Source organism: Xiphophorus maculatus, chromosome 3 (assembly GCF_002775205.1).
Source record: "Xiphophorus maculatus strain JP 163 A chromosome 3, X_maculatus-5.0-male, whole genome shotgun sequence".
NCBI classification, from domain to species: domain Eukaryota; kingdom Metazoa; phylum Chordata; class Actinopteri; order Cyprinodontiformes; family Poeciliidae; genus Xiphophorus; species Xiphophorus maculatus.
This window is the reverse complement of record NC_036445.1, coordinates 26,217,228-26,233,116: the sequence shown is the minus strand read 5'-3', so window position 1 is coordinate 26,233,116 and position 15,889 is coordinate 26,217,228. Positions and strand designations below refer to the sequence as shown.

Genomic DNA, 15,889 nt, shown 5'->3' with positions numbered 1-15,889 from the left:
CCATCTTGACATTTAGTGTTAGACATGGTCTGTATTCGTAAAAATGTAGTCTGATCCTCTAACGCCTAAGCAGAGTGCATTGTACAAAACTTGTTCATTACAGATTTATTAGCAAAAATGGTTTTAAAGCAAATGTATGTGCTATAAACCTGTAGTAACTTACTTTTTTCTGTTCTTCCGTTAGATGGCTGATGCACAACAGAAACAAATTGAACATGAGAAGACCATGCTTCAACAGACATTCTTGTCTGAAAAGGAGATGCTATTGAGGAAGGAGAAGCTAATTGAAGAAGAGAAAAAGAGACTGGAAAGTCAGTTTGAAGAAGAAGTGAGGAAGGCAAAAGCTCTCAAAGATGAACAAGAACGCCAAAAACAGCAGATGGAGGAGGAGAAGAAGAACCTTCTGGCTACTATGGATGCAGCACTCAGTAAACAGAAAGTGGCAGAGCAAGAAATGCTAAATAAGCAGAAAGAAATGCAAGAACTAGAGAGAAAGAAGTTAGAGCAAGAAAGAATTCTTGCAGAAGAAAACCAGAAACTGCGTGAGAAATTACAACAGCTTGAGGCCCAGAAAGATCAACATCCAGGGGAAACTGACATTGACGCTAACAAAGAACATGTACATTTAAAAACCATTGAGATAACAAAGACAATTTACAATGGTCAAGCTCCTGGTGGTATGGCAGATGGTGTAGAAAAGAGACCAGATCCTCTAGCTTTCGATGGTATCCGTGATAAGGTACCAGCAAGCAGACTCCATGACCTTGGTCTTTTACCCAAGAAGGACTTTGACAAGCTTAAAGACGGCAAAACCACAGTTCAGGAGCTTAGTGAAGCTGACAATCTAAAGCAAATTCTTAAAGGAAAGCAAGCCATTGCTGGTGTTTTAACACCAAAAAATCAAAAGATGTCTGTTTACCAAGCTTCAAAGGAAAAAATGATTACCCCTGGCACAGCCATGATTCTTCTTGAAGCACAGGCTGCCACAGGTTACATTTTAGACCCCAAAAAGAATCTGAAACTTTCTGTTAATGAGGCAGTGAAGGAAGGTTTGATTGGCCCTGAGCTACATGACAAAATGCTTTCAGCTGAAAGGGCTGTTGTTGGCTACAAAGACCCTTACACTGGTGGAAAGATTTCTGTTTTCGAAGCAATGAAGAAAGATCTGATAGAACGTGATCAGGCAATAAGAATCCTTGAAGCCCAACTCGCCACTGGTGGCATTGTTGACCCTGTCAACAGTCACCGCGTACCCAATGAAACGGCCTATAAACAGGGACAGTATGATGCAGAAATGAATAAGGTTATGGAAAAACCATCAGATGACACAAAGGGATATTTTGACCCTAGCACTCAGGAACCCCTGACATATTCTGAACTTATGGCAAGATGCACTGCTGATCCAGAGACCAGTCTGTTATTCCTGCCAATTACAGAAAAAGCTGCTCAGTGCTCTAGGATGTACACAGAAGAGGAGACCAAAGATGTTTTCAACAAAACAACTGTGTCTGTGCCATTCGGAAGATTCCAGGGTAAAACTGTCACCATCTGGGAGATCATCAACTCAGAGTACTTTACTGAAGATCAGAAAAAAGACCTTCTCCGCCAGTACAAAACTGGCAAAATAACCATTGAAAAGATAATTAAGATAGTTATCACTGTGGCTGAGGAGAAGGAGAAGAAGAAGGAAATAACCTTTGATGGTTTAAGAACATCTGTTCCTGCCAGTGAACTCCTGGAATCCAAAGTCATTGATAATGATCTTTACAACAAATTGCTAAAAGGAAATGTATCAGTCAAGGATGTCTCTGCAATGAAACCAGTTCACAAAGCACTCCAGGACACAAACTGCATAGCCGGGGTACTTATTGATTCATCCAAAGAGACAATGTCCTTCTATCAAGCTATGAAGAGGGACATGATGAGGACTGGGCTTGCTTTGAAAATGCTTGAAGCTCAAGCAGGATCAGGCTACATGGTCGACCCTGTTCAAAATCAAAAGTACACTGTTGATGAGGCCGTCAAAGCTGGGGTCATTGGTCCTGAGCTGCATGAAAAGCTCCTGTCTGCAGAGCGAGCTGTTACTGGTTACAAAGATCCTTACACTGGAAACACAGTCTCTCTTTTCCAAGCAATGAAGAAAGATCTCATTCCTAAAGAACAAGGTATCAGACTGCTTGATGCCCAAATGACCAGTGGTGGCATCATTGATCCAGTGAAGAGCCATCGTATACCTGATGATGTTGCTTTCAAGAGAAATTATTTAGATAATGAAATGAAACAGCGTCTAAGCAGTCCAACTGATGAAACTAAATGTTTCTTTGATCCAAACACAAAAGAAAATGTCACATACTCTCAGCTGTTTGACAGGTGTGTTACAGACAAAAAAACTGGTCTTAAGCTTCTTCCACTTAGTGATGAAGCAATTAACGATAAAGAAGAAGCAACATACACCGAATCCCAAACAAAAGACGCTATGACACAAGCAACTGTGGAGCTTGACTCTGGGCCATTCAAGGGTAGAAAAATGACACTATGGGAAATTATCCACTCTGACTATCTCACTGAAGAACAGAGACTTGAACTGATTAGACAGTTTAGATCAGGAAAAGTTACAATTGAAAAGCTTATTAAGATCATTATCACAATTGTGCAAGAGAAGGAGGCTAAGAAAAAGGAACAGTCCAGCTTTAAGGGACTCAGAGATTATGTTCCAGCAGACTCCTTGTATGATTCCAAAATAATTGACAAAACAACCTTTGACCTTCTTCAGCAAGGCAAAACAACACCTAAAAAAGTCAGTGAGAATCCAAATGTCAGTAAATACCTCCAGGGCACTGAGAGCATTGCTGGAATATACCTGGAGCCTACCAAGGAGAAAATAAGTATCTATCAAGCTATGAAGAAAAAGTTCCTCAGGCAAAACACTGGCATTTTGCTTCTTGAGGCTCAGGCTGCAACTGGGTTCATTGTAGATCCAGTAAAAAACCAATGTCTCTCAGTAGATGAGGCAGTGAAGGCAGGACTTGTTGGTCCAGAACTCCATGAAAAACTCCTTTCTGCAGAAAAAGCAGTCACTGGCTACAAGGATCCATTCACTGGGAAGAAAATCTCCCTTTATGAAGCAATGCAAAAGGATCTTATACTCAAAGAACATGCCATTCCCCTGTTGCAAGCTCAGATGTTCAGTGGTGGAATCATTGATCCTGTAAAGAGCCACCGGGTCCCAACTGATATGGCATACCAGAAGAACATTTTCAGTAAGGAAGTTGCCAAGACCTTGTCTGAATCTTCAGATGACAGCAAGCCTTTCTCAGATCCAGAAACTGATGAAAATGCAAGCTACAAGCAACTTAAAGACAAATGCCAAAAAGATAAAGACACAGGCCTGTATATCCTGCCACTCTCCAAACCTCAGTCTCCAACTGTCGTGGAAAAGACATACCTTTATACAGAAGAACAAACCCAGAGTGATCTTACTAGCACCCAAATTGACATTCCAATTGAGGGCCTTGCTGATAAACCAATGAACCTGTGGGATGTCATGAACTCAAATTTGCTTCCAGAGCATGAGAGGCAGAAACTCTTGGAAGAATACCGTTCTGGCAAAATCACTAAAGAACGGATGATTATCATTATAATTGAGATAATGGAGCAGAGAGAAGTTGTTAGACATGACAGTCCATTGTCATATAAGACTATAAGAAGAAGAATAACTATTGAGGAGCTCTACAACGCCCGCATCATTGATCTCGAGACATACAACCTTCTGAAACAGGGCAAGAGAGACATTCGTGATATAATGGAGATGACCAGTGTAAAACAGTATCTCTATGGCACAGGCTGCGTCGCTGGTGTCACAACAGACTCGAGCTCCAAGATTAGCATATATCAAGCAATGAAAAGAGGTTTTATTAAACCAGAAATAGGCCTTACTCTCTTAGAGGCACAAGCTGCAACAGGCTTTATTATTGATCCAGTTAAGAACGAGACACTCACTGTTGATGAAGCTGTTCGTAAGGGAGTTGTTGGACCTGAGATCCATGACAAACTGCTTTCAGCTGAAAGAGCTGTCACTGGATATAAGGATCCATACAGTGGGAAGGTCATATCTCTTTTCCAGGCCATGAAAAAGGATCTTGTTCCAGAGGATTATGCCCTTAAAATGCTGGAGGCTCAAACTGCTACTGGAGGCATCATTGATCCAGAATTCCAGTTCCATCTTCCAGCTGACATTGCCTTGCAAAGAGGTTATATGAACAAGGAGACCAACGAGAAACTCACAGACAGTGTCAAGGGGTTCATTGATCCTGTTACTGAAGAACAACTGTCATATGCAGAGCTTCTCAAGAGATGCAAGCTTGAGGGTGGATTGCGACTACTCTCCCTGGGAGATAAGAGGTTAACATTCAAGGGTTTGAGAAAACAGATCACAATGGAGGAGCTGATTCGCTCACAAATTATTGATCAGCAGACTGTCACTGAATTGAATGAAGGCATTCTTTCAGTAGAGGAAGTTAGCAAAAGACTCTCAAGATACCTTGAGGGCACAAGTTGTATTGCTGGAGTGTTCTTGGAGTCGAGCAAAGAACGCCTATCAATTTACCAGGCCATGAAGAAAAACATGATTAGACCAGGCACTGCATTTGAACTTCTTGAGGCTCAGGCAGCCACAGGATATGTCATTGATCCAATCAAGAACCTTAAACTTACAGTAAATGAGTCTGTAAAGATGGGAATTGTAGGTCCAGAATTCAAAGACAAGCTTCTCTCTGCTGAGCGTGCAGTGACAGGGTATAGAGATCCTTATTCAGGCAAAACAATCTCTTTGTTCCAGGCCATGAAAAAGGGACTCATCTTGAAAGATCATGGCATCCGTCTCCTAGAAGCTCAAATTGCCACTGGTGGAATTATTGACCCAGAAGAAAGTCATCGTTTACCAGTTGAGGTAGCCTACAACCGTGGTTTCTTTGATGAAGAAATGAATGAGATTCTGTCTGACCCATCTGATGACACCAAAGGCTTCTTTGATCCCAATACTGAAGAAAATCTAACCTACCTCCAACTGATGGAGAGGTGTATTACTGATTCTGATACTGGCCTGGTTCTTCTGCTACTGAAAGACAAGAAGCGAGAAAGAAAGACCTCCTCTAAATCATCTGTCCGTAAACGCAGAATTGTCATTGTAGACCCAGAGACAAGCAAAGAAATGTCTGTGTATGAGGCCTACCGCAAAGGACTTATTGACCACCAAACCTACCTGGAGCTTTCGGAACAGGAATGTGAATGGGAGGAAATCACAATGACCTCCTCCGATGGCTCTGTCAAATCCATAATCATTGATAGAAGATCAGGCAGGCAGTATGACGTTGATGATGCTATTTCACGTGGATACATTGACCAGAATTCTCTTGATAAATACAGAGCTGGGAACCTGTCCATTACAGAGTTTGCTGACATGCTTTCTGGAGGTATGGGAGGCTTCCGTTCACGCTCATCCTCATTTGGCTCCACCACTGGTTCCAGTTACTCCACTTCCATGAGCCCCATACCATCCACTAAACCACCTGCAATGATATGGAATGACCCATCAGAAGAGACAGGACCCATAGCAGGAATATTGGACATAGACACATTGGAGAAAGTGTCTATCACTGAAGCAATCCATAGAAACTTGGTGGACAACATTACAGGCCAAAGGCTACTTGAGGCCCAAGCATGCACAGGAGGAATTATTGACCCTGCAAGTGGGGAAAAGTTGCCAGTTACCGAAGCTACAGACAAAGGCTTGGTTGATAAGGTTATGGTTGATCGTCTCAACCTGGCACTGAAAGCTTTTAATGGATTTGAAGACCCCAGAACTAAGGTGAAGATGTCAGCTTCCCAAGCTCTGAAGAAAGGCTGGCTATATTATGAGGCTGGTCAGCGTTTCCTTGAGGTTCAATATTTGACAGGTGGACTTATTGAGCCTGATGTCACAGGCCGAGTGTCTCTGGATGAGTCCATCAGAAAAGGAACAATCGATGCTCGTACTGCCCAAAAACTGAGGGATGTCAATGCCTATTCAAAATATCTGACGTGCCCAAAAACCAAGTTGAAAATCTCATTCAAAGATGCCATGGACAAAAGCATGGTGGAGGAGGGAAGTGGCTTAAGGCTTTTGGAGGCCTCCTCACAATCTAGCAAAGGCCTCTACAGTCCCTACAATGCCAGTGGCTCTGGATCTGCATATGGCTCTCGGACCGGCTCAAGAACCGGATCCCGATCTGGATCAAGGAGAGGCAGCATTGATGCTGGCTCAGGGTTCGGTAGCATGAACTTCTCATCCTCCTCCTTCACATCTACAACCAGCTACAGTCGCAGATATTGATTAGCTACTGCTGTTCCTAACAACTTTTGATTAAGAACCAATAGTACTAATGCACTTTATAGATGCATTTCTAACAGAAAAAAATAGTTACAGTAGTAAAAAAAAAGTATAATTTATTTATTCATAATTGCATGTGGTCAAATTAACATTGCCTAAGCTACGGATTTCTTTATCCATTTTTTTTTTTTAACAGTAACAGTATCAACAAATGCCTCTCTTGTGAGGGTGTAGTCATGCATCACCAAAAATCCAGAAAATCAAAATAATTTAATACAGATTAACAAGTCAAAATTTTCTAAGACAAAATTCAAAACAAAGCATGATACTTCTGCTGTTTTTAAGTGACTATGCTTTTTTCTTTTTTTTTTTTTTTTTACAAGTGTTCAATAGATGTACACTAGTGCTATCTAAGACTAATATATATTGTACGCATACCAAACAAAACTATTTTTCCACTATTCTCTTTTTTTTCTTTTTAAAGCTGTTAGTCATTTAGTGGATTTAATTTTTTTTTTTGGCTGTTTTATAACTTTATGACTGGTAGTAATGACAAATTGAATGTCAACACAGTTTTAATGGTTTTTATTGAAAAATGTATGGATGCCTTTGAAACTTTGAAATGTTTGTATAGAGTATGTAATGATATTCTTATTGTCTTTTTCTCTCTCCATGTGTACACTGTACCCAGTAAATGACAACAGCAATTATACCAGTCAAACACTACAAAATGAAACACTATTGGAACACATTACTGAAAACTGTTGTAATCATGCATTGTGAAACGAGTTCCGCGTTGTCGTTACCTTTGGCATTTTGTAATCAGTGGACGACTACAATTCTTTGTTGTTGTGCAAACTCTAAATTGTGGGTGTCTCAAATTGAACATCAGTCAAGTGTTCCAGCTAAATCCCAAGATGATGTCACTCTCAATCCTGCACCCCTTCACAGAGCTGCCTGATTTTTGACTTTTGTAAGTTGATTTTATGTTTTTTTTGTTCATTGTTCTTTATTTTCATGACTTTGTTTCCCTTCATTGATTTCGAACGCATCTCGAAGCCGTTTTTGCCGTTCTTCCCATCTCATGGGCTAAAACTGTATATTGTGTCTACTCAACTTTTCAGACTCCTAATAGAACCTTTTGCTCTTCGACCTCTTCTCTTTCGATAGATGGCTCAATCAATCAGACTCCAAAACGTTAGCATGGATACTCAGTCGACCAGAGTGCGCACCTCGCCTGTTATTGGTGGAAATGTGTGTCAGTGTCGCCCCAGCACACAAAAACAGGTAAAACGCTCAGCACAAGACGCTATTAGCATTCATGCTTGGAAAAACGAAAACCCAAAAGTGTTTTCTGTTTGTTTTTTGCTTTTTTTTTTTTTTCCTTTTATTTGCTGCATGGCTTGGTTGATTTTACTTGTGTTTCATAGTGATTTTATTTGTTCCCAGATCCACTTCCTTCCACCATCATGTGTCACAGTTGAGGAAAACTGAGACTGAGTGAACTTCATCTTGGGATGCCATTTTTCTGCAAACATTCTCTAGTTGTGTGCCTTTGGCATGTTATTCTTACTTGAATAATAATAGTGATTTTTTTTTTCTCTAGAATATGTTAAAATAAATACCCCCTCCCATAACACAATCTGCACCAACAGACTTTACTTGAAATTGTGACACTTCAGCGAAATTAAAGCACATTTTAGGCTTTGGTTACACTTGTGTTAATTGATTTATTATAAATCCAGTTAAACCAAAGTAATAATTTCAGTAGCATGAATGTATGCATTCTTTCAGATTCACTCCTGTTATCTGATGTTTTTGCAACAGCAACCTGAAAAGACAAATTTTATTCTGCTTCTTGTTTTTATTTTTGTTTTGGTTTTTCCATACTATGCATTTCGGTTTTGCATCGTTTTACATTGTTTTAAACATGTTTTTTGCTGTTATAAATGTGCCTTGCATGTTTTATTAACTTTGCTGAGATTAAGAAGAAACATTTTTGTCAAATGTAAAACTTCTTTTGTAAGTTCACTTCATTTTAGCGTCACAGGCTGATTCTGCTTTTGGGGGGCAAATGTTGCTTTAACGAAAACGAGAATTTTTGGTGTATTTGAAGATAACATGCTGTAAATAAATATGCCAACAGGACCTCTTGTCATTCGTGCATCAGAATGAAAATATTTGCAGGTATTTTCCACTGATGATCTCCTAAATTTTAGTGTAAAAAAAAAAACAAAACCTTGAAAATATCAGTGTCAACGGATTTCTTTTGAGTGAACATCAATTCTATAGAATGCAAAAACATACCATTTGAAATATAATTTAATAAATATAAATAACTGAGCCTTCTCTATGGACATTTCAGTAAAGTATATTTAATGTTTTAAGACCTCTGCAGATCTACAATTTGAATGTATTGAAGTCTGAAAAATAGAATAAAACCTTTAGCCCCCTCCTCCACTTTAAACATAACATACAAGTATCCAAAATAAACTAGTGTTTGTCCGCATTTTTTTCAGTTGCCTAACTGTGAAACTTTCACTATAACCAGATATGCACATATTTCTAATAATCTGGAATAATCCAAACCAGAGCTGCAATTCTTGTCCCACCAGCACCTTCCTCAAAGAAAAGAAAACAGAAGAAGCAAGCTCTGAAGGAGCATGAAAGATTTACACAGTTTGAAAACGTCCTTGTATTTGTTGTGGTAAATTAAATATATTTTAAGGTTCTGCTTTTCAGTTGTGGACCATTTCAGCCTGCAGCGTAAAAAGAATATGCAGCTGCTTGGAGCCCCCTACCAGCCTGGTGGCTCTCCAGAGCACATGCATGAAATCTCACTGCAACAGTTGACACATGTTCAAATTCTAAACATATATAATCTCCCATTTTAATAATTGTTTTTCATTAAAAAATATATATATATTGTAGTAAGCTGGGTTCGCATTCCATTCAGTAATTTAGAAGAAGATCCTTATTGGTCAAGTCTCTGCACCTTAGTGATTTAAACCGCTTGAACTGGAAAATCAGCTAATGACCACAAGAGGGCAGTATGAGGCTGACTCATTTTAAAAGAAGCAACAGCTGTGTTTACTATGATCCCTTCTCTACTGTTAATACAGACACGAGCCAACACAAAGTGTACCTGCATTTCTGTTATAAAATAAAAATAGGATTTGCTTTAAAACTGTAATTTTGACATTTTTATAATTTGTCAAGAAATATTTAGAAACACATAAACCAGAGTCTCGGGTGGAAAAATGTTCTGGTCTCTTTGCCAACATTAGCCCCCTGGTTTGATGGAGGAGCCTGTCGCCAGAAGCAACGGGGAATTTGCCTCACTGAATTCTTCTCTCAGCTCCCTTGACTACTCCGATGCAGCCGCTTCCCTCCCAGGAGCTGCCAGGGAGGTAAGAGCAAAGAGAATCGTGATCCCACCCCCAAACTTTAGCATGAACCACAGTGTCGAACGGTTGTGCCGACACAAACAGACCATAATTACAACCTGTGTATAAGATATACGGCGTCTTGCAGAACTATACCCATTTCAACCAAAAGCTGTCAATCTGTTTTATTGAGACTTTACGCGATAGAAAAACACGAGTCTATCCATCAATACAGCCGTTGACCATGCCTGCTCATTCTTGCATGGTTGCAGAGGGTTGATGCTTATCTCCAGCAGTCTTTGGACAACAGGTGAGGTATACACCCTGCAGGAAGCACATGCTTGCGTTACATTTCAAATAAAAATCTGAATTGTAGAGTGTCTTTTAAAAATAAACAAAAACGTGCCTTCTTCTGAAGTCGCCTTGCTCTGTGAACAGAGTCCATCTGTGACTTCAATATAAATGCAACTGTTCAGAGAAGGCCTTTGAGATTTAACACTACTCTAGTGTTAATAAAGAGCAGTACCAGGAAACCAGGTCTTTAGTAGACCAGCGTGTTTCGGCTTGTGGCCCTCATCGGGGTCGTTCAATTGTTGTTGGAGTCTTCACCTCTCCAGGTCTTGGTCCTTCTCTGCGAACCTTGAGAGTCGGTGACTTTGTGCCGGGAATGTTTGGATCGCGACTCACTGATCTGAGAGGCTGAGAAAAGAGAGCATTAGAGGAGACCCCAAGAGGTCTGTGGTGACTCTGGAGGAGCTGCTGGGACCCATAGCTCAAGTGAAAGTCTGTCAACGGGGCCTGGCGTACCTCACTAGTCTGGTCTTGACGAAGGAGTGATTCTGAAGTTGATGCAAAAGCGTGTGGAGAAAATAAATCCTGCTATGGGCTGCGAAAGACTCAAGACTGTACCTTCCAGCAGGACAACAACCCTAACTATGCAGCAAGAGCTCCAGTGGAATGGTTTATATATATGCACATTAATGTGTTAAAAAGTGGTTCTACAAAGTATTGGCTGGGAAGTGGTGGTGGGGTGTGAGTGAATACAAATGCAGGTACGAATTCCTAATGAATAAAAGAAAAATTGCATCAGTTTTCTTCCAATTCACTATTATTCACTACTTTGTGTCAGTCTAGCACATAAAATCCCAATAAGAACAGTTTGTGGTTATCGTGTGACCTTTGCAGTGCACTGTACTTTCCACATTGTTTGTTTCAGGACGAGGGGATTGCTTTGACTGGATCGCCAACATCCCAGGATCAGAAAACCTGGTATGCTCCTCTAAAAATGTCATTACGTCATCTCCTCAGCTTGAAACAGTTCAAATGTCTCTCGACTTCAAACGGATATGTTGAATGAAACATTTTGGTTCATCAGACACTTGTGAAAAGCGCTTCTCCACCAGAGTGAATCAGTCTGTTGGTGGCCTCCAGCAGACGGATTCAACAGAACCTGTGACGACTCCTGATTGTTTCAGTTTTGTAGGTCATTATGTTGACATTTGCTAGAGGCGCAAACCTAGCGAAAGGAGAGAGGTCAGCGGTCCATCAACCAGAAAGAACAAATTCCTACCAAATGAGGTCTTTTAGCTGATTTGGTAATAAGGGATATTATTTTGACGAAAAATGTTTAAATTCTTTGTTTACTCTGCGTCTTCTCTTCCCTGTTTCAGGACGGAAGCTGAGGATTTGAGCCAATGGCAGTGTGAGTTCAGGGGTCAGATCAGAGCAGTAAGGCAGTGGCTCAACAGTATGGAGAAGATGCTGCCCACTCTGGACTCGAGGGTCAGTTGCGTCTACAATAGTTATGATAGACCTCTCTTTCACCACACATCTAGTTGTCAAAAGCTAGCTATTGTGTCCAGACTTTCAATATTTGTGTGTTGTTTTTTTATTTTATTTCATACCTTACTTATGTTAGTTTTTGTTCACTTTGCTGCCATTTTATGGGATTCATTTGGAATGCAGACGCATCTACAGCGAGAGTGAAACATTTCCGGGAAGCAAAGCCACTGAGCTACAGCAGAGTTGGCCTCGGCGATTACATTTTTCATTTTCAACTGTCTGCTGAAACAACGGCGAAGGGAATGTGAAAGTTTACACTCATAAGTGTCCTATGGCATTCCTCCTCCGCTCCTGCAGGGAGACTTCTTGAGCCCACAGGGGACGGGGGGGGGGGAATCGGGCTCCATTGTGCCTGGACAGCCAGGCTGGAGAAGCGCCTGGCACTGGAGGGCCTCTGCACACATGATCGAGCACACTGAAAAGACATCAGACACAGAGGAGAGAAAGAGGCTAGAGGGCAGGAAGAAAAAGAGGGAAAAAAAGCCAGATCTTTTCAGTGAAACTCCTCAGATCTGAGTACGTAGGTATTTATTAGTCGCGAATGCATTTCGGTCGCAATTATTTATGACCGCTGTTTGTAGAGACTCGTCACAGCTGGGAGCGGCCATTATGCTGTTGGCCTCGGCAAACACCGCAGTGGCATTCTGAGCGAGCAGCCATGGTGGCAATGGCAACATTATATTTGATGCTGTAGCAAGCAGTGTTACCGTAGTTACCAGAAACTGAGTTAACATTGTTGACTCAAAAACATTGGTCCTATCACTGACAGGGTTGCAAAAAATCCATTATTGTACTAATCTATTGGTCACACTACGGATATTTCTACCAAAGTACATCACATAACCCTGAACACACCATCTACAACATGAAACAGGGTGCTGGCAGCACCATACTGTGGGGTGTATTGAATTGTAACCTCCAAACTGATTAAGATTAGAAATTATTCTGTTTTGCAAAAATATTCCTACCCTTTTTTTTTAAATACATACCTCACAAATGCCTTTATTGGGACGTAAGATAATTGTAAAGTGGAAGGAAAAGGATTTAGCGGTAAGCACAAAAACAAAACAAGAATAGCCCACGACAAAGAGCCAGTGGAGCCTTTTGTAGGACTTTGCAGAACAGGTTCTGCAGCACAATCACAAGCGTAGTCCGCCATTGTTGTAGTTGACGTGTTTGAGGTTATAGGTCAGGTTCGAGCTCGGGAAAATACGTCAGGATTTTCATAAAAGATGCTTTTTCACTGTTCACATGACTATGGGAGGGAGAAGCTGTAACTTGCTTTGTTTTGGGGGGGTTTTCCTAAAAAAAATTAAAAAAAAAAAAAAAAAAAAAAAAATATATATATATATATATATATATATATATATATATATATATATGTATATATATTTTGGGTCCTCTAAAATGTCATTTTTGTGTGAATGTCAGGCAAAATCTAAAAAGCTTTGAACTTCTTCCCAGCACTCACACAATAGAAGTGTGTTAGAGGACACAGTTCAGTTTGAGAAACAAAACAAAAAAAGCCCCCTTGTGGACAACCTTTTGGCAGTGCAGCAGTTCTCAAATGCTTATTTTGTAGATTGAGATGATGCAGTGATTGTGTGTCTTGTCTTTGAGGATTTCAGATCACTTCAGATTTATGAGCAGAGTTGTGTTCACGTGGTCTGACGTTGTGTCCCACGCCTGACCTCCGACCCTGCTCAGTATCTACTGTGTTGAATGCTTTGAGAATCAAGATGGTGACATTTTCTGTGAGAGGTTTTGTTGCTTACCTTGGTGAATTCTTAACGGAACCATGTAAAAAAACATTTTTTTTATTACTGACGGAAAAACTCTGTTACAAGTTAAATGTACTTATAGTGAAGCTGGGTTTAAGTTGCTAAGCTAAATTGTTTCTTCAATTGTAAGAAAAGGTCAGCATACTGCATTCGTTTAAATCCCTGCGACCTCAGTCCCAAACATCGCATCTTCTTGGACAAACATTTTTATCTGATACATTTGCAGACGTTCCCACTTCCGCAGGAATGGATGGAAAGTGCTAGGACGTTGCTTCAAAGCAAAACATGAGAGCTTTGGTCAGAGCCACAGTGAAAGTGTGAGATACAGTGTTTGCCTCCTTATCTGTACCGTCTCCGTCATGCTGCATCCGAACGCAGACCTTTGTCATGGTAATGTTATTGAGTCTGCAGCTCTGACGGTCACAGTCTGAGCCAGAGGGACTCGTTAGCTTGCGTGGATGACGACATCCCTCGGCAGACCCACGAACCTCACTGCGACTCACAGGAGAGTCACACACCTGCGACATCTTCCGCTGCTTTCCCACAAACCGTGAGACAAACATGAGCTCAGAGCTGGAACGTGTCGAGAGAGAGCAAGACGTGCACCTTAAAACGTGTCACAGACTGTAGAGACAAATTAGCTGGTAAGGCATCGTCACCGACAAATTCTAATAGTGTTTAAAAATTAAGTTATATTAATATCACAGTAAATCCCTTCTTAAAATGATATTGACTGGTAATAGATGGGAGTTAAGTATTGAGTGAGATTAAAACTATCATAGATGTGTCCAACCAGAAGTGACTTAATGACTGAATGGAGTCAAAAGTTGTGTTTAATTTGTTCTCAATGTAATTGTAGCTGTCCTGTGAAGACCTCAGTGGTTTGTTATGAAAGAGTGACAAAAAAAAAACCCAAAAGAAGTAACATTGTAAAGAAAACCAAAGGGCGTCCTATTTAAAGTTTTCCACTAGTCATATAGGAAACATGGCAGACTTGGAGAAGAAGACGCTCTCTTAAAACGAGGCCCAAAATGAACATTTTGGTCTTCGTACGTGAGAAAGAACTAAGTCTATCCCATAAAATCCCCCCTAAATACATTGGAGGCTTTTGTTATAACAGAAAAAAAGGAACATTTTCTGGGATCCAAATACTCTTCCCAGGCTCTGCTATAGGATGACACTGATGAAAAGTAAAAATGAAATTTCCTGACAAGTTAAGCTCATTCTCTGTTTTCTTTCCCTCCCTGGTGATGAGGTTCCTCATAAAGACGCTTTTTTGTGCTTTCACTGATTCTATGGCAGATTCTGCATCCTTATTCAGCCTTGTCAATACAATTCACCAAACAGATCCTGGGTGTGGACTGACGTACCGCATGCTTTTACCCGGCCTTCTCCGGCCCTGCTCCCCGACGTGGCGTTCAACCCGACAGATCAGGGAACTGTTTTCAAAACTATAGAAACGACCAACAAATTCCACTGAGGTGATGCAAATTTATGGGGAAAGCAAGCTTGCGTTTTGTGATTAAATTCTCATCCTTAGGATTTGTTTTATTCACCCATTTCGTTGGAATGGGGCCCTCCTTTATTTTTGTGTTTTTTCCCATGCCTGCCCCGTTCTCTGGAAAACACAGATTTACAGCTTTAAATCCTTCTTTTCTGGGACGAGTTGAATAAAAAAATGCAGAGCCGACGATGTAGGTTAAACTCTTTCTGTCCCCCCCCTTTCATCCGTGACCAGGATTTCCAGTATCCGGGCAGCGAAGGAGGTCCGGAGGAACCCAGTGGGGAAGCCCCATCAGCCTTTCACTGGCTCTTCACGGAGGCAGCCTCTCCCGGTGATAAATGACGGTGTGCCTGCTGAATGGTGCCTCTGGTTTGACCCTAAAAAAAAGGGAGGACTCCTCCTCTGCTTTCATTACTCCTGAAGAGGGCTAATTACCATGTTCAGTGTCCGAGCCGCTGAGGTCTTATTCATACTGAAAGCAGCTAAGAGAGAGATAGAGAGAGGTGGGGGTAGGGGGGGGGGGGGGGGGCAAGCCTGTAAAATGAATAATTTGTGATCAGATTTTGGGTCCCAGCGGACGCTACTTTGAAATCGAATTAATTCGGAAGCCCGCTTTCAATTTCCAGACCTGTGCATTGACTGCGTAAAGCCGAGATGAGATTTTTGGCAACAAATTCGATTAGAACAGAGGAGGGCCTGTAGGACGCTTAAAACAGAGACCATGTGTCATGGGTCCACAGCAATCTTTTCCTGGCAGAGCGCTGCCTCACCGCTGCCAGCTTCCCTCACATGAAGAATGGTCAAACAGGGAACGTTGGCCTATTTTTTTTTTTTTTCATTAAATGGCTGCAGATATGAGCCTTTCGAGTTACCCAAAAGGAACTCCACTGATTTGGGGGGCCTGTATCTTTCAGAGCTCATGTAAGCGCTAAAGGGATTCATTTGCTAGCTGGTGCACCCTGCAAAGATATCTGTACCACTTGAACTTGTTCACATTTTGTTATCTTTC

The 15,889-nt window shown here is 41.1% G+C and overlaps 2 protein-coding genes across 12 annotated transcripts in view; both read left to right on the top strand.

The window, feature by feature from the left end:
* The window catches only part of LOC102217084 (plectin-like), a 131,567-nt gene extending 123,052 nt beyond the window's left edge, over positions 1-8,515 (top strand). For all 10 annotated transcript variants that reach the window (XM_023330239.1, XM_023330241.1, XM_023330235.1 and 7 more), the window contains exons 32-34: positions 185-7,340; positions 7,538-7,654; positions 7,817-8,515. In XM_023330239.1, the coding sequence (XP_023186007.1) occupies positions 185-6,370 (6,186 nt within the window). In that variant the 3' untranslated portion in view covers positions 6,371-7,340; positions 7,538-7,654; positions 7,817-8,515. The remainder of the gene's footprint in view (positions 1-184; positions 7,341-7,537; positions 7,655-7,816) is intronic.
* A 1,136-nt stretch (positions 8,516-9,651) lies between these two features.
* LOC102224732 (microtubule-actin cross-linking factor 1, isoforms 1/2/3/5-like) overlaps positions 9,652-15,889 on the top strand; it is a 34,637-nt gene continuing 28,399 nt past the window's right edge. The window contains exons 1-3 of one of the 2 annotated variants that reach the window (XM_023330246.1): positions 9,652-9,777; positions 10,970-11,022; positions 11,424-11,535. In XM_023330246.1, coding sequence (XP_023186014.1) covers positions 9,667-9,777; positions 10,970-11,022; positions 11,424-11,535 — 276 coding nt within the window. In that variant the 5' untranslated portion in view covers positions 9,652-9,666. Of the gene's footprint in view, positions 9,778-10,969; positions 11,023-11,423; positions 11,536-15,889 lie in introns of those variants that run through there. The other variant, XM_023330245.1, reaches the window with a different exon arrangement.